Source organism: Elephantulus edwardii, unplaced genomic scaffold (assembly GCF_000299155.1).
Source record: "Elephantulus edwardii isolate Elephantulus edwardi_28Jun2011 unplaced genomic scaffold, EleEdw1.0 scaffold00113, whole genome shotgun sequence".
In the NCBI taxonomy this organism is placed as follows: domain Eukaryota; kingdom Metazoa; phylum Chordata; class Mammalia; order Macroscelidea; family Macroscelididae; genus Elephantulus; species Elephantulus edwardii.
This window is the reverse complement of record NW_006399863.1, coordinates 2858710-2877282: the sequence shown is the minus strand read 5'-3', so window position 1 is coordinate 2877282 and position 18573 is coordinate 2858710. Positions and strand designations below refer to the sequence as shown.

The 18573-nt window shown below is 44.1% G+C and overlaps 1 protein-coding gene across 1 annotated transcript in view; it reads left to right on the top strand.

Annotated features, from left to right (window-relative positions):
- The window catches only part of FLNB (filamin B, beta), a 137227-nt gene that overhangs the window by 60910 nt on the left and 57744 nt on the right, over positions 1-18573 (top strand). The window contains exons 5-16 of the mRNA XM_006892284.1: positions 5408-5526; positions 6228-6305; positions 7053-7215; positions 8054-8251; positions 10947-11084; positions 12690-12816; positions 13951-14087; positions 15686-15879; positions 16669-16782; positions 17466-17609; positions 17861-17984; positions 18310-18470. Of these exons, the coding sequence (XP_006892346.1) occupies positions 5408-5526; positions 6228-6305; positions 7053-7215; positions 8054-8251; positions 10947-11084; positions 12690-12816; positions 13951-14087; positions 15686-15879; positions 16669-16782; positions 17466-17609; positions 17861-17984; positions 18310-18470 (1697 nt within the window). The remainder of the gene's footprint in view (positions 1-5407; positions 5527-6227; positions 6306-7052; positions 7216-8053; positions 8252-10946; positions 11085-12689; positions 12817-13950; positions 14088-15685; positions 15880-16668; positions 16783-17465; positions 17610-17860; positions 17985-18309; positions 18471-18573) is intronic.

Genomic DNA, 18573 nt, shown 5'->3' with positions numbered 1-18573 from the left:
AATGGGACAGGAGCTTGGGTTACTTGCTGGCTGATTCCTTTCTACTTTCATTATGCTAATGCCGCCCAAGATTTCCAGATTGGGGGCAGGAGGTATTGTTAACACCTGGTGACGCGTCCTTGCACAAACATCCTGTTTATGCCTACCAGGCAGTCTCGAGACACTATTCTGCTCTGTCAGGGAGCGTCAAAGCTGTTTCCAGCACTTGGTGTTCTTGTTAGTACCTGGCTTCAGGCACATCACCTTTTATTAAAACTCACCAGCTTCACATCAGCACAGGATGACTGGTTTCTGGTAAAGATTAGCACAGTGAGATAGAACTTATTCCCTTTTCTGTGGGAATGAGAGGGACTATGTTTTATTTCTTGGAATACCATTTTATGAACACAGTATCCTGTATCACATCTTCTGGAATCTGGAGTTGTTAACATTTTCCTTAATGGCTTTCGTGTGCCGTGTGTGTGTGTCTTTTTGGTTCTTGTATGTAATCCAAAATATGATTATGATACATTTGCTGTATTTCTTAATATTCATGTCCTCTTTTGATCAACTATCTCTACTTCTAATGACGTTGGCCTTCGGAAGAATCCAGGGCACGTGTCCACTTAATCATTGTCTTTTAATCATTCTGGTTTTCACGTTACATATAGACAGGGCAGTGGTGCTGACTCTGTGCTGTTTCTTAATCTCATGGGTCAGATCCTTTTCCTATGTCTTTTAAACATGATAGGGTCACTATGAGTCGGAAACGACTCATCGGCACATAACAACAACAACAACAGACTAGTAAACAGCCTGATTGTTCTGCAGCAGATCAATTAGCCCTTTGAAATCCTCCTGTCAATTTGTTGCTGTTCAGTGGTTTTTAAATTGTGATGTGAGTGAACGTTTGTGGAGCAGATTGGTTTTTCATATACCCATTCATAAACATTTTTATTTTAGAACCATAATTTCAGTACCTTTCAAGTAATGGAACTTTCCTCACTTCCTCTTTGTAATTCTCATTTCCATTAATCCATCTCCTTCCAGCCTTCAAGGCTTTATCTGAGCCTAGAGCTGCTCTTCTGACCTTGTATGAATGGTTATTTTAAGGAGTACTTGCCTCCCTGGTGTTACTGGTCACCCTTATAGGCCTGCCTATTGTTTGGATGAAAATTGATCCACTGGGTTGAGTCAGTGCTTCCTTTTAAAGGCCTTTCCCCTAAACCACAACCCAAGGTAATGTCTGGAATGAGAAATCTCAGATTTTAAAGGTTGTGCCTCTATAATGGTTTTTTAAAAAAAAGCTACAAGCAGCCAGATAAATCCCTTGTCCACAGAATTGTCAAATGGCATGACTCTAATCAAGGCATGAAATCCTTGTTTGTAATAATGTTATCACTAGCTGGCCAGTTTCCCCATTGTTAACTCGAGTTAGTTTCCTTTCATGCTGCTTTGTTCTAGAAAACACCACTTGCTCTGGTCAGGAATGTGGCCACTCACCCTGCTTCCTTCATCTGCCTTTGTGAGTGCTATGCGCTTGGGAAGGAAATGTACCTCCTTTTTTTTCTCTCCTCTAAGTATGAAAACAAAATAGTCATTTTAGGCAGTAGGACCACCGTGTGAGCTGTTTTCTTGTCCTATTGTGAGACCAGGAACAGGGATAATTTGCTCTCTTTCTTGTGTGATCACATGGCTTCATGCCACTCAAATCAAGAAGGAAATAAAGATCTTTTTTTTTAATCCCCTGTTTTCTAAAATAACAGGGAAGTTTGGGTTTTTATTTTGAATGCTTAATAATTTCCAGGTGCCAGCTGTTTAACACTTGTGGATTCACCCACTGATCCCCAACTTGCTTAGATCCAAGGGGTTGGAAGGAGAAGTGGAAGAGGCAGATAGATCTTTGGAGTGGTTCTGCCTGTGGGCTTAGCTATGTTGAAAACAGGTTAGGTATCTGTGACCTAAGGAGAAACCATTTCTAAAACCTGTGTGCTCTGGGAAGCATTCACTGCACAGTAAGCCATCAGCACCCTGTAAGGGAGGAAGATGGGGTCAGCTTACATTCTGAGTAATCATGGGGAATAGTAGTTTCAGAACAGTGAGCCCCGATCCAGAGCCGCTCACGGAGCGTGGGGATGTTGGTTCAGTCCCCTCTGGAACAGTGGAGCTGAAGCCAGGCCTTGTGCAAGCTGTGCAGTCATTTTCTTCTCATGCTGTGAAAGTCACATGAGCATTTCTCAGTGTTTTAAGTGCATGTTCTATTAAGCTACTTGTTAAAAGAGCTATTATCTGATCATTATGTGCAGATGTAAGCTGGGAAGAGAATGTAGAAAACAGTTGACAGCCCACTTCTCAATTGCCAATCCCACTCCTTCAAAGCCTCAGCTTTGCCCCCATGTTGAAATGGGTTCAGAGCATGCTTCCTCCCAGTTTGCATTTAGTCTCTAGCAGTGTCTGAAGGGTATCTTCTTATGAAATATTTTTCCTAAAATAAGTTAGTTACTGGAAACTACTGCAGACTATAGTCACTATTGTCTCAGACAGTGGCCCCTTGTCTTAGGAGATGGATGAGAAAGGAAAAGAGGAGATGGAAGGAAGTCTACAGATTAAATGAGACTTAAGAGACTTCACAAGCAATCGTCATATGCGAACTTGATTTTTAAAAATGATGTCTAGACTTACATCAAAGCGGTGCAGGAGGAGGGAAGAGACGTGGAGAAAGATTCAGTGAGGCTACATAAGGGCTCATGGACATTCATGATATGATTGTCTGCTTCCGTAGAAGTTTGACAGTCTCCATAATGAAAGAGGTTGTTTCTGAAGCGATACTTAAACGCCACTGCCAAGAAGATGGAATGGACCTACTTTTTCTTATTGCTCCACAACTGGAAATCTTGGATATTATATAGAAGATGTTGAAGGGCCAATGATAATGTATTCTGTGGGGTTTCTTGTTGCTTCATGTACCCTAGACTTGGAGCTAAAGAGGCTGATGATGTTTAAGTGCCAACGAAGGCCTGTTCTCTATAGCCAGAGGGCAGAAAAGGACAACTCACAAGGCTGAAAGCTCAGGCAGTAAACGTTCTGCTCCAGCTGACCATCACAGTACTGCTTCCCCTCTGCCCCGCCTACACCAGCAAAGATGAAGGAGAAATCTGGTGATCATGAGACCATCATAACATCATGCCAGCAGAGGCCATGTGAGGAGTAATGAGGTGCTCCTACACCTCTCCTCCAGGGAATTCTCAGTGGAGGTGTACTAGGGAACAGTAAGGAGAAACTTCCTCCCTCTCCCTCACACCTCACCTACCACCCAAGTCCAGGCTGGAACTTGGCCTTCCGTCCCTGCCTGGCAATAACAAAGTGACACCGTCTCCCCATCCCCAATGCCAAGTCTTTATCATAGAAATCCAGCAAAACCAGAATGTTTAAATAAGACTTAGGGTCTTATAATATCCAAAAGGTCCAGATGTTCATTGAAAATCATTTGTCAGTCTGAGAACCAACATCTCAAACTAAATGCAAGAAGATCAACAATAAATAGGTGCCAACCCTGACGTGGTAGAAATGTTAGAATGAGCTGACAAAGATTTCTGAAAATGAGTTGATTTTTCATTTATGTGAAAGTTTACAAAACATTGGTTTCACACAATCATAGACATTTTGTTTATAATGTTAAAAGCTATTGATTAATTTAAAAAATTAATTACATTGCCAACTTAGTTGCTTGGCACTCTTGTGGTCTACTGGTAAGAAGTTGCACTGTAGTTCTAAAGGCACGCAGTTCAAATCCCCCAGTTGCTCACTGGGAGAAGGATGGGCAATCTCTTTCCATGTAATTAACTGCCTCTGAACACCTTCCGGGGTCAGCTGTGGGTCAGTTCCAACTTGATGGTACACAACAACAACAACAACAACTCAGTTTCATATTGTGTGTTGTCTTTCCCTTCACCCAATGTATTTATTAATTTTTACTTCCCCCTCTCTCCCTGTCCATCCATGTTAGCCCTCTGAGGTTAATTCCCTGTGTCAGCCTTCCCTAAGCTTTTTATAATAGTGGTTTTATACCATAATTGTCTTTAATGTCATCTAGCCCTGATTAAAAATACATTGATAAGCAAGTATAAACAAGCTTGCCACAAAAAAGAGATCCTAGAAAATGTCAGTAAGGACATGGGAAGTCCCAGCAAAGAAGTGGAAGATACAAAGTAACACGTGGAAATGGGAAAATGCAAAAAAACAAAATTAAAACCTCCATGGATGAGTTCAACAGCAGAATAAAGGGGAACGGGAAAGCACCGATGAGCAAGAAGGCAGAGATGACTCATTTTGAACAAAGAGAGATGCTGAAAAAATCAGGGACTTCTGGCACTCTGACAAAACATCCCCTATCTGTCACTAGGGATTCAGAAGGAGAGAGGAAAAAAGTGGAACTGGAAAAGTACTTGAAGAAATAGTCAGTGGGGACACCTGAGATTTGGCAAAAGATAATAAACCTACACATTGAATAAATTGAATGATCCCAGGCAGGATGATCCCCCCCCAGCCCCCCGCCGCCAACGTGCACACAGTTGTACACACACACACACACACACACACACACACACACACCTATGATATATTGCATTTAAAACTAGAGAAAACAAAAATCTGAAAACAGGAATAAAATGGGTGGAATAAGAGGACAAAAGAATATGACAAACAAGAATATAAGTGATTGCAGTAGTCTTGAAAAGCCACAAACTACCAAACTCGACTAAGTAGAAATAGATTAGCTGAGTAAAGGATAGTCTTTCTTTCTGAATAAGTATGTGTGACCTATGATTATCTCAGAATGCTTAATTTAGAACATGATGTAAAAAATAATGATAATAAAAAGTAAATAAATACTCTTTGAATGTGGTGTTATATGGAACCAACTCGTAGCAGATCCTCCATCAGGTTTTCAGAGGTGGTAAATTGGACAGGAGGAGATGTTCCGTGGAACAGCTGGTGGATTCAAACCACATACCTTCGGGCTGGCAGCACAGCTCTTTATCACTAAGTCATCAGAGCTCTCACATTATCAAATGTAGTTTTAATAAACTTCAAACACAGAATATGGTCTTTAATACCTTTCATACCCTGTTTCCCTCACCTTTCCACCCCTATTTTCCTCCCTGTAGACAAGTCCATCACTAATCTTATCAATATTTTAGAGTTAGTTTTCTTACCCAGCATTGTCATGGTAATTTGTCCCTATCTTCCCAGGGGTGTTTCAGGGCTGGGTCCCACCATCCTCACCCCTCAGAACCCCTTACTGACATAGTGGGCAATGACTGAGGTTCCACTGTCCCCATCCTCATTCCCCCTAAGGAGACAGGGTAAGTGATGGCTAAGGTGTCTGTTCTGGCTCAGTTTAGAGCATGTTGTGTAAATCCTCTGACAGGTATCGAGCCCACTGGAAACATGGTGAAGCAGCCAGCTAAGTTCACTGTGGACACCATCAGCGCCGGGCAGGGAGATGTGATGGTGTTTGTGGAGGATCCAGAAGGGAACAAAGAGGAGGTAAGCAGAACACTACTGCTTTCCATGTCCTGTGTCTCGTGGAGAGTTTGGGGCCAGAGCCAGGAACTGTACACCTCCTGTTTTCTCACTTCAAACTCATTGTAAAAATTGCTTTAACCAAAAGAGTGCCAAGACTTTGTTGTTAAAGTAATTTGCCTAAGAACTCAGCCTTAGAAAAGAATATAAATTGGCGTCCAATGTCTTGTTGCTGAAATTTGAGGTCCTGCAGGCTAGATTTCTGGGTGCTGGTTGTGCCCCCAGGTGTTTCTTGCTCTGCTCTCTTTCCACACTGTCTTGTCCACATCCTTCCTCTGGGCCTCCTCACATGACATTTTGTCTGTCCATCAGTCTCCCCAGGACCTGACTTTACACCTACCACTTACATGATCAGAAATTGTAAGTTTCTTACATACACATTGTTTCCCCCATGAGGGCCAAAATTCTGTTCAACTTGCCCATTGGTTCCTTTTTAGAGCTAACAATGTGCCGCTGTGACTGCTGAGGGCTACACAGCATTCCCTTGTTTTGCCTTTCATCTGGAGAGTTCCAGCCCTGACTTTGAGTCACAGAGATGGGCCACACTGTACCATGTGGTTGTGTTTCTGTGACTTCAGGTGCCTTTTCTCTTAGGGACCACGCCACAGGAGAGGCGGGGACAGCAAATGGCCAGCACCTTCACTGTCATTCATCTTCCTTTCTAGGCCCAGGTGACCCCAGTCAATGACAAGAACAAGACCTACTCTGTGGAATATCTCCCCAAGGTCACGGGCTTGCACAAGGTATGGAGGAGGTGTCATGGTTGTTGTGTGGACTTCTGTTCATACGTGGGGTAAAAGAGGTTTTAGCTAGAAGAGTGGGACTTCTGATTTTTCTTTCCAGTTAGGCAAGTAGCCATGTTTATTTGACATTATATATGAGACTTGAGACATTAATTAACACTCCTAGATTGGCTGAATTGTGCTAAGCTCTTTGCAATGTCATCTGACTCCATGTAGGTAACTAATGGTTGCCTCTTTGTTCTAACACTTTCTTAAGTCTTCTACTTCATGTTGCTCTGAGGACCTGTCAGCATTAAAGATTGAGCAGAGAAGAGACCATTGACTATAATGGAAGCAAATGGTCCATACTTGTGCATGGAGAAACCATGTGGGGCCAGCCTGATTTTATGTCTGAGGTCTCTTGGACCATCTAGAGTTTTGCCTGAGATAGACTCTAGTTGTCCTGTGGAGAAAGAGTCGACAGGAACCTTTCTTGCAGAAAAATGAGGTGACCCAAGAGTGTACCCTTCACTGGGAGCAGGTCCACAGTAGCACCCTGCAGCACCTAACAACAGCAATAAAGGCATCATTTCCCAGACCTAATCCTATGGAGCCACATGGGCGTCTCAGCCAGGCAACCAGTATGGTTCCAGGGCTCCTAGTTCCAGCACTGTTTCATGTGGCCGTCCATCGTGAGGAGATGGGAGAGGAGATCGCCAATGCATCTGGCTTGATGGTGATTCTGTCTTGCTTGTATGTCACCCACAGGTCACAGTCCTCTTTGCAGGACAACACATCTCCAAGAGTCCGTTTGAAGTGAATGTCGACAAGGCCCAGGGAGATGCCAGCAAAGTCACTGCAAAAGGACCAGGCTTGGAAACAGCAGGAAATATTGCCAACAAACCCACCTACTTTGACATCTATACGGCAGGTAAAGGGACTCTGTTGTGGGTCAGACCTTTGGATTATTTTATTCATTTTAATGAACATTTACAGATCATTCATTCATTGTTGCACAACTTTCTGTCTTTTATTTATCTATTGCATTTATTTGTTGTTGAGGTTGTACACAGCAGAATATACAACTATTATTCATCAGTTTCACCTGTGCAATTCAGTACATTAATTACAGCTGTCAGATTGTCCATTCTTGTCCTCCTTTTCTCAAGTATTCCCAGTTAACCTTTCCACTTGCTGTTGTCAGTTCCCATGTAGGTGAAACTAAACTATTGTCTTTGCTTGGTTTTAATTTGGGGGGAATTTTTTGTTGATGTTATTTAAGGTTTGAAGATCCTTCTGTCTTTTAAATCTTAATCTAAACAACAGTAAAAGCAGGATTTTCCAGGGTATTGCTGTTGTTCTTTAAAAACTTTTTTTCTCTGAAATGATATACTCAAGCTGGAGCTTGAGTTTTAATAACTCAGTTTCCCTGAGCAGTCCCAACTTGACTAAATGAACATGCTAAAGAAACTAAGTTTTAAGAAAGATCTGCTTGGAAGTTCTGTGCAAGGTATATAAAGGTTTTTTAAAAATGTGAATTAGACAATCCTTAATGTGTCCACTTTTTTGTGTGGAAAGTTTGGAAAACAGAAGACAGTGTGGTAGAAAAGGAAATATTTCAGCGCTAGTTGCGGCCACCTCAAGGAAAGAGTTGGTAGTATTTTGATGTGAACTCTCCCAGTTGCAATTTGTATCTGCCTTTGTGCTCACTAGCAAAGGAGATTTCAGAAAGAGGGACTTGGGCTCATAGAACTCTCCTTGTCTCCTAGGGGCTGGTGTGGGGGACATTGGTGTTGAGGTGGAAGACCCCCAAGGGAAGAACACTGTGGAGTTGCTTGTAGAAGACAAAGGAAACCAGGTGTATCGATGTGTGTACAAGCCAATGCAGCCCGGCCCCCACGTGGTCAAGGTCACCTTTGCCGGTGATGCTATCCCCAAGAGTCCTTTCCTTGTGCAGGTTGGAGAAGGTGAGTGTGAGAGGGCCTCTGGCAACAAGGACTGTGTACCACAATGATCATGGCCTGGCACTGAACTTGCCCCTTGTCTACCTGGGCTTCTTATGATGGGAAGTGGTTTCCTTTGTTTTCAAGATATTAATACTAATACTTTCCTACGAACCATGCAGCGATCTAGTGCTTTACTTGAATGAACTCACTGAATCCTGCCCAGAAACCAAGGACAGCATCATTAGCAAAAGCAACTGCTTGAGGATCTAATATTCAAGGTTGATTTTGGCAGAAGCCAAAGTGCCCTACTCCTTGATCTTTATTTAGTGTCTGCCAAGCACTTAGCACAACTTTTGTCACCGCCAGACCACTCTGTGTGTTGTTGTTGTTGTCGTCGTCATTATCCCCAGCACGCAGAGACATGGAGGCTTAATAAGGGATCAGTGAGTTAGTACTAGGTGTCAGGGGTGGTATTAGAACCCAGATCTTTTTCCTTTGTAGAACCAATCCTTAACCACTCTGCTAAACTCCTTCTACAACCAGAAGCAGTTTTCTCCAATGTTAAACTCTTTCTCCTCTTGATTTTGGCATCCTTTTTTTTTGTTTTTTTCCAACTCTGCTGCCTTTTCTAACCAGTACTTTCCTTTCCCTCTCTGTCCTCGGGCATCTGCATCTTCAGATGTGGCTTCCTCTTCTGAATCTCACCTCTTGGCCAGCCTGGACCCCGAAGCTGTTGGCTTCCTAACTGATAGCACTGGGCCAGAGCGTCTTGCTTGGTAAGGGCTGATGGGGTGGGACTTTTTGCTAGTTCCTCGTACTGCTTGCCAGTGACCACGGAGGATAGGCTTTTGGCAGTTTTAGGAAATTCTTGTCTAGGAGTTATTACAGCTTGTCCAGCCAGACCCCAAAGCCACTCTCTAATTGCACTTAAACATATCTAAGGCTTGACAAGATGGTGGCGTATCTGCCAGTTTCCTGCAAACTTTTCAGTTCCAGTAAGTACTTATATAAACTTAGCACTTGAAACTGTTGTATATCAAGCTCGGAATTTCCTTGAATTTTTTTCTTTTAAGGCTTGTTATCCTCCTGGGATTTACTTCCGCATGGCCAACATTTTTCTACTTTAAAAAAAAGCAACACAGGCCAAAATGACTTCCAACCCCCCAAGTCACCCTAAATATTCATCATAAAAGATTTTTTCATAATGCAGGAAAGAATTTTGAGCAGCTTTCCTATTTCTAATAACATTTCCTATTTACCTCTCATTTTCGGTCTGTCCTTCCCATTTCAAGCCTATTCATACCTCACTTAGACAAGTTGATATTTAATGAACAGCTTTTTAACTTCTGTTTATTAACCTCCTTAATACTAAAATAGCTTTATGAAAGAGACATGACCTCACTTTCACACATAGACAGCCAGTATTACTTTTCAAGAAGAGTCACACTATACTCATGACACAAAGGTGATCATTCATGAAACTAAAAATCATCACTAACCCAAGGAGTGTCTTTAGACTCTGGGAAGCAGTGGGTTGCCCAGTGACCAGCAGAGGGGTTTCCTTGACATTGCAGAGAGGAAAGCCACAAAACGAAAACCTTCCTTCAATGGATTGAAAGAAGGAACTCTGGTAGTGCAGTGCATGATCTGTGTTGCTGCCAGCCAGAAGGCTGAGAGCTTGAATCTACCACACATTCCTTGGGAGAGATGATATAGTCCCCTCCCCAAGAGATTTATGTCCTTGGGAGCCCAAATGTGAATTACTATGAGTTGGGTGGAGTAAAACGATTGATCTTCTGAAATCTGTGGTGTGCATAAGAGTTGTCAGATTTGAAAAAGAAAAGCGACTTGATAAACAACATGCCTTTTACCCACTAACCTTTTCATTTCTCTACTTAATGAGGTCACTCATGCTGGGGGAAAAATTTCCTTGGGTGCAAGCATGTCTTTTATCAGCCACGTAAAGCTTTCTGTCTACTGGGAAGTAGTTTTGTGGAATAAAGCTATTTCAGGGAAAATGAGAAGAGAATGTTAGAAGCTACCTTTGTTCCTTAATATTCAGACTTGTCACTTTGCATTTTAAACCTGATCTAGAAATGAAATCCTCATTGTTGCTTTGGCAGCCACCCCAAGTCCAAGTCCAAAGACCTCATAAGAGGACCCAAAGGTTGGCCTGCTGGGCTAACCTGGTCTCATTTAAAATTTACCCCCTGTCGTGTTTGCCTAACTGTTCATCCGGAAAACAACAATTAGTTAAGACTTTTAGACATAGCTAACCTAGAGTTTGGAATCTAGTCAGCTGTTTTCAAGTGCTTCATCTTCCAAGTTGATTTGAAAAAAGCCTTGTGTTTCTGGTTACTGGGCCCTTGAGTATGACTGGGAATTCTGAATATTGTCCAGCTCCTGGCCACTGAATGGATAAATGCTGGGCTTCATCTGGTACCAGGAGCACAGCGTGGATTTGCTGAGCTCTCCTGCTTTCTTTGCCAAAGTAACTTTCCCCTAGTCCCTCGTGGGAGGCTGGACAAAGTTATATTGTGTCCTTATTTGCTAGCCTGGTGTGCTCCTTAAACAAGACCCCTGCTCTCAGGCCTATGCTGCATTCTCTTTGTGCAAAGCAAACATTCCCTTGGCATGTGGTTCCATGTTACCTTGGCTTGCTTAACTCTGACTGGAGCATGAAAGGGTTGAATTGATGTTGAAATTGTGTTTGCAGCCTGCAGTCCAAATGCCTGCCGTGCCAGTGGCCGAGGCCTGCAGCCCAAAGGCATCCGCATCCGGGAGATAGCCGACTTCAAGGTTGATACCAAAGCTGCTGGAAGTGGGGAGCTCAGCGTAACTGTGAAGGGTCCTAGTAAGTGTGACTTTGTTTGCTCATCTCAAGTGTGAGTAGGGCTCCATTTGCAGCCACACTTCATATATTTTATTGCACAGCCAGTCTCATCAGTTTATCTGGGTTGAGGATTTGAAGCTATCTGGACTCCATAGGGGAAGGGTCCTGTGATTGATTACTGATGTCTGCCCTGGGTGCCATATAGAACCATGGATGGTATGCTAATCTCACATGATATTAGGTCCTTAGGAGCAACAAAACAGAGATGTAAGCAAATTGGGAAGAACAACTCAATGTGATCAGTGTTCTATTTGAGGAAAGGTTTTGCCCAAGATCACATAGTTGTAGGCATTGTAACTAGAGTGCAAGTCTTGTTCTCCAAAGCCTATAATTTTCCCCCTACAGGTTACAGACTATGAAATTATCTCAAGTACATAATTACTATGATAAATGCTTATCGAAGGAAAATAAAATTCCCCAGGATCAGGCATTCTTTCTAGATAAATGCCATTCATGAAGGGCCAGATTGTTAGCCTGCAAATCATCTTTCCTCACTCTTCTGGGAAAACAGACAGGGGATACACCAAGTGTCTTCTCCAAACATCTTCGAGTGCATTCCTGGGACAGATGAGCAGTTCAGCAGATGTTCTGGATGCTGATGGAGCAGATCTTGGCAATTTCACTCCTGTGCCTTTGGAATCTTGAGTTGTCTGTGTTAGACTTGCTGCCATCCTCCTAGTTCCCAACAGTCTGGGACAGGAGTGTTCTGTGCTCTGGAAAGGTAGTGCCTGATTGCCAAGCTTTGGTGCAAGGATCTGGACTGTCCACACCCAGAGCCTGGCTGTACTGGGGCTGCCCTGCCTCTGGGCTTGTTGCAACAGGAGCCAAAGAGTCATTTTTTCCCCCCCGACCTTGAATTCTTGCTTGACTAAGGCTTTCCTGGCCAAACCTCAGGGCTTGACATAAAACAAGTTCCGGCCTGATGGCTTAGTCTAGAGTTGGAGATGTAACATCTCAAGCCAGTCCTTGTAGTGTTCAGGCGCTCATTTTTATTGCCAACCCGAGTTGAAAAGATATGTAGGGATGTTAACCTGAAACTCATGCCAAATACACAGGTTTTTCATCCCTGGTTTTTGCAGGGGTTGAGGTGGCAGCGATTAGTGTTGATTGATGTTGAGATGTGACAGAGTTTATCCTAACACAGACCCAGAAGGATCAGACCTCAGTACTAACCTTTCATATCCCAGAGAGCTTCCTTTATATCATGCTATGAAGCAAAGAGATGGGCCTCTTTTCAGCATTGGTGGATTCACCTTGGTTTTAGAGACCCCGGACTCTTGAGGCAGAATCCCTAGTTCGTGTTAGAAGTTAATGCGTTCAGCTGCCAACACAAAGGTGCCTAGGAGGAAAGGCCTGGCAATCTGCTTCCCAACAACCAGCCACAGAAAAACTACTAGTGCTCAATGCTACTCTGATAATTACAAGCCAGAGCTGATTCCTTCCAAGGCGTCCCATCTGATTTTCCAGTGTAGCTTATTTTGTGGATTTAGCTGTCTTGATGTTCTTTTTTTGGACTCTTCTGTTTTTGGATTATGCTGGAAAGGTTTATATACTTCTCCCCCACAGAGGGTCTGGAAGAGCTGGTGAAACAAAAAGGCTTTCTGGATGGAGTCTACGCCTTCGAGTATTACCCCAGCACCCCTGGGAAATACAGCATCGCCATCACATGGGGAGGACACCACATTCCAAAGAGGTGAGGGCTTGGTTTGGGGGCTCGGTGCTGGGGGCAGCTGGGCCCAGCCACTCGCACATGAGCGGCCTTTTCTCTGGCTGCAAGAGGGGAAAAGATCTTTTGTTGAAGAATTTTTTTTAGAGCAGTGCACAGACGTTTGGCCTGTTCTCAAAAGCAGCAGAATGTCGTTGTGGTTTCGGCTGCCTTGCTTTAAATCAGATGCTGGCAATTTGGGGCCGGTGGGAGGCAGGGAGGCCAGAAGGCGCTGTAATAGAGAGCAAATGGGCTGTGTGTCTGTACTCCCTTGTGTAAATGGAGGGTTTCTTTTTTCAATGGATGCCTCTGTTCGGGAATTCCATGGGGGTGAGATCTGCTAAGGTTTACATTAAAATCCTCCACGTGAGCGCCTCTGGGGATGGAGCGAAGCAGACTGCAACTCGACTGTCCTATGTGTGTGTGTGTTTTCATATGCCTCCCTTCGGGGCGACTTTCGACTCTGAATAAATTGCGTTTACCATGAGAAATATTTGAGCTCTTAGGAATCTAAGCTCTGGCCTCGCATACCAGAATTAAAGTACATCGCTGTTGCTGTAGGAGATAAAGCCTGCACCACTTGGTTTAGTTATAACATAAGAAGGAAAGGGGAAGTAGATGCTCTCTGAACTTGCAGGACTCACACTTTGGTAAACTGTGCACTTGAAGGCAAGTCCTTGTACAGTGCAAGTAACATGCCCTGCTGCTAATTGAAAGGTGGTTTGTGTTCACTCAGGTGCCTCAGAAGAAAGTGCTGGCAACCTACTCCCCCAAAAAATCAGCCACTGCCAACCATGTGAGGCACATGGGGATACCATAAGTCAGGACAATAGATTGTTTTTTTGAGGCATACAAAAATGACAAGTGAATGAGGCCATGCAGGGTATCTTGAGTGTTAACCCTGAGCTCCTAGAGCCAGCCAGATTACAGTAGATTGTTGACGTAATAATGGTTGTGTGGGGGACATCCACTGTGTGAGAGGAAGGGTTGGCTGGACCCTGGGCCTCCAGGTGAAGGATCAGGCAAGTGAAAAGAATGTATGTGCACAGCTCATGGATCGCTCGCTTTGTGTCGCTGCTTCTCTGCTCATCGTTAACGCCTCTTCCATTCCTTCTCTTCTAGCCCCTTTGAAGTTCAAGTTGGCCCTGAAGCAGGCATGCAGAAAGTCCGTGCGTGGGGCCCCGGGCTCCATGGTGGGATTGTTGGGCGCTCAGCAGACTTTGTGGTGGAATCCATTGGCTCTGAAGTGGGCTCACTGGGTGAGTGGAGGAGCTCACTGGAGGCTTTGGCGGGCTGGAGTTTCAGGATTCCTGGGGCCTGGGCTCTGCTTGAGTGTCAGGCTGTGTGTGAGAAGCCTCCCTGGCTCTGCTGATCAGGCCATTTCTGCACATCACTGCATCCACTGTGAACTGCAGCTCCAGCAGCCCTCCTGCCCTGCCCTCTGGCACCTTGAAAGCAGAGGCCTTGACATGGGCATTATGCCTAGTTGTGCAGTCGTTAAAGTGCTTGGCTACTGACTGAAAGTTGGTAGTGGAGGCCCACTTGCTGCTCTGTGGGTGGGTGATTTGTCAGCCTGCTTACGAAAGATTAGAGCCTTCAAAACACCAGGAAGAAACAGTTCTATTCTGGGTTAAAATTGGCTCAGTGGCAATGCAAACTTTTGTTTTGGCTTCTTTGCTTTTATTTTTGGTGTCTAAAACAGTGGATACTCGGCAGATACTGTTGCCTGACTTAAATTTGGATCCCTCAGTGAATTTAGTGGAAATTAGAAATTTGGCTAGAAAATAATGTCCTTTGAATCTGAGGGGATGGTTGCTAGTCTACTTTTTTGTATGGATTTTAGATATATCTGTATCTAGAAGCATTTTGAATCACAGATAAGTAGGCTTTGTGAAGAACCACATAGCATGATCTCTGTTACAGCTGTTGATTCTGTCCTTGTAGTGTGATAAGTTAATGTCTTTGTGTAAAACATTTTCTAGAAAAAGACAGTGGACTAGACTAGATTTGGCCCACAGGATGTAGTTTGGCGATCTGTGTTTTGTTCTGTGTTGTGTTCTGTAAAGCCAGAACCTATCCACAGCTGACCCTCCAGTGGGTTTTCAGAAGCAGTTAATCGCACAGGACGAGATTGCCCATCCTTCTTTCAAGGAGTAACTGGAGGCCTCGAACCACTTGCCTTTGGGCCTGCAGCTCAGCCTCTTGCCACTAAGCTATCAGCTCCCTTTAGATAACGGAAAAAAGAAAAATAGACATAATATTTAATCATCCCTTGCGGAGAAATATTAAACCTCTTGGTATGTCCTCTAGATGTCTTTTTCTTGTAGATACACACAAACCACTGATCTGCGACATAAAACATTTGGGGGGAACCGTTAAGTCTTTCTGTTAAATATAGGCTATGTCTTCATTGTCTGTGACTTCCATGAATTCCGTTGTATGCATATATCTATTGTTAGATTCTCAAGCTATTTCCAGGGTTTTGCTATGAAAACAATGTTGAATGCATGTTCTTGTAGCTCACTGTTACACATATCTTAGGCTATTTCCTTCAGATAAGTGCCCAGAAGAGACTCTGGTGGGGCAGATGGTGGGTGTACATTTAAGACTTCTGACATCTGCTGCCCTTTTGACAATAGAAAGTTTTTCCAGTTAAGTAGTGTGAAAACAAGTACAAAATCCAACCTTTCCACCTCCAAAGGCTCAATAGGCTTGGTTTTATGGGAAATCAGATCCAAGTAGATTTTAATCTTTTGCCAGTCCCTGATTTTTTTTGGGGGGGCGGTCAGAGGGATTGAATTGGTAGAAAGGGTTCTTTCCACAGTGTAACCTGAAGATCTTCCCGTTTCATCCCCAGGATTTGCTATTGAAGGCCCCTCCCAGGCAAAGATTGAGTATGATGACCAGAATGATGGATCGTGTGATGTCAAATACTGGCCCAAGGAGCCAGGAGAATATGCTGTTCATATCATGTGTGATGATGAAGACATCAAGGACAGCCCGTACATGGCCTTCATCCACCCGGCCACAGGAGACTACAACCCAGACCTGGTGAATCAACTCGTCCCCTTCTGTCCTCGCTTCCCTGACTCCCAGCTTTCTTCTTCCAGTGTTTTAAGCAGCTTTTTTAATGAGTGAGAAAGCATTTAGTCTTAGGAAGCAGGTGAATCTTGAATTTGCATCCTCTTGTTGCCACTGAGGGCTTTTATGATACTGAATGAGTAACTCACCATATCTTCATATGGTGGTATCTGAACCAGCCTGCTGTCTGCTCACATGGGCAGCTGTTCATGGGTAAAGTCTGTAGCCTTTCTTTTGCAGAAGGCCAGTTCTTAGTGCTTCATTCTGTGAGGGCTCTAAGCTTTGGAGCATAACAAGCAAAGAAGATTCTGAGCTCCTTCAAAGTGGGACAGTGAGATGTGGCCCTCCAGTTCCTAGAACTTCTCTATGTCAGTTCAGAAGAATGCAGGGAGCGCAAACCAGCTTGACACTCAATTGTAGAGCATTTTTCCCCCTGTGCTAGGTTAGTGAGATGCATTTTGCCAATTCAGTCAGTGCCACTGATTCCATCAATCACACCATGCAACCATCACTGGTATTCATTGCTAAGTTCACCATCACCACAAATACTCAGCGCTTCCTAGACAATGGTTCTCATTTCTACTTGTTGTTTTAAAATTATAACCTACTTTAGTGTTTCCTTCTTATAATCACCCTATTACATAGAAAATTTAAAGCCAGGCCCTAGTTCTGCTCTTTTCCTACTCCCTGGTCACCAGTCTTTAAGTGTTTAATTGGGCCATTGCACAGAAAGAAAATCATTATCATCTCTTTGCCTAGGTTCAAGCATATGGGCCAGGTTTGGAAAAATCCGGATGCATCGTCAACAATCTGGCTGAGTTTACCGTGGATCCTAAAGATGCTGGAAAGGCTCCCTTAAAGATATTTGCTCAGGTGAGTGTTGTAGGAGGAGAGAGCTTATCACCTGTGCTGGTAATTGGCAGGTGACAAGCTCTCTCAGCTTAATGGGAAGTTACTTAGTCCATATGCACCTCAGTCTCCTCCTCCACACATTGGATATAAGACTCTTGTCTTGTGGCTTTATGTAAGGATTATATGAAATTCTGACCTGCCATTTTTAACCACTGATCAGCGTACAGTGATATTAATTATACATTTATGGTTTCTTTTTTTTAAACTGTGATTTTTTTTTTCTTTTATTATTTTTGTGTGCATGTACCGTCAAATCAGATCTGACTGGTACAGGAGGAGATTGCCCCTCCTTCCCCGGCAGAGCATCTGGTGGATTCGAACCGTGCACCTCTGGGACTGTACTTGCAGCTTCTTGCCACTAGGCCACCTGAGCTCCCCTAAACTGTGATTTGAGTGAAAATGTTTGAAACAAATTAGCTTTCAATCAAACATAACTTTTTTCGTTTTACAACATTAATTCACTAACTGGTTTTAGTTACAAGATCATTAATTAAAGAAAAATGAACACAATATTCTACCACCCATCATTGTGTGGTGAGGACGTGGTGCATTGTGGTTGCTCAGTGGTATGTGGGTGGATAAGTGTGCGCTGAGTGAAGGCAGGGTGGGGGCCAGCTCTGCAGCTAGCTTCACTTCTCTTGCAGGATGGGGAAGGCCAGCCCATCGACATCCAGATGAAGAGTCGGATGGATGGCACGTTTGCCTGCTCATATACCCCGCTGAAGGCCATCAAACACACCATCGCTGTGGTCTGGGGAGGCGTGAACATCCCACACAGCCCCTACAGGGTGGGTTGTAAGGCGGATCCTGGCCATTAGAAAGTCCATCCCTTGGACAGGTCTAGGGGCTCAGTGCCTGAGGGCAAAGCAAAAGCAAACCTGTGGAGAGAACGCATTCCTGGTTAGACGTAGATAAAAGGATTGTGAAGCAGATATTCGAGATTGTCCATGAAGACTATATCCAGCCATGCTTTCTAACAGTGACTTACTGGGCCCAAGTGCAGAAGAACCTGTAATGACTTTCTTCATGTCTTATCCAGGTCAACATTGGGCAAGGCAGCCATCCCCAGAAGGTGAAAGTATTTGGGCCTGGCGTGGAGAGAAGTGGTCTGAAGGCAAATGAGCCTACTCACTTTACAGTGGACTGTACCGAGGCTGGGGAAGGTGAGACGGGGTGTCACTCGAAGCGATGGTTTCATTACTCCTTGAGGAAGAAAGGTCTTTGTAGAGTATCAAGGGAGGCAAGGCGAGTGATCTTTGCACCAGGAAGTAGTCCACTTGAATAGGTAATTGTTCATCTAAGGAGCATCTTTGTCAGCTCCTGTTGATATCTTTGCTAATCCGCATGTCCTCTCCCACACTCCTGACTTACTGTCTTTCTCATATTTATTACTGGAAGGTTCCCAGTGTTAGTTAGCCTGGGCTGGATGTGCTTGCGAGGGACATGCCGTTTCTTGTAAACTGCTGCTAATAAGCTCGTCTTTTCCAGGTGATGTCAGCGTTGGCATTAAGTGTGATGCTCGGGTGTTAAGTGATGATGAGGAAGACGTGGATTTTGACATTATTCATAATGCCAATGACACGTTTACAGTCAAATATGTGCCTCCTGCCACCGGGCGATACACTATCAAAGTTCTCTTTGCCAACGAGGTTTGTGTTTGGGCCTGAGCCGAGGTGGAGGGGTGGGGCCTGAGCTGAGGTGGAGGGGTGGGGCCTGAGCCGAGGTGGAGGGGTGGGGCCTGAGCCGAGGTGG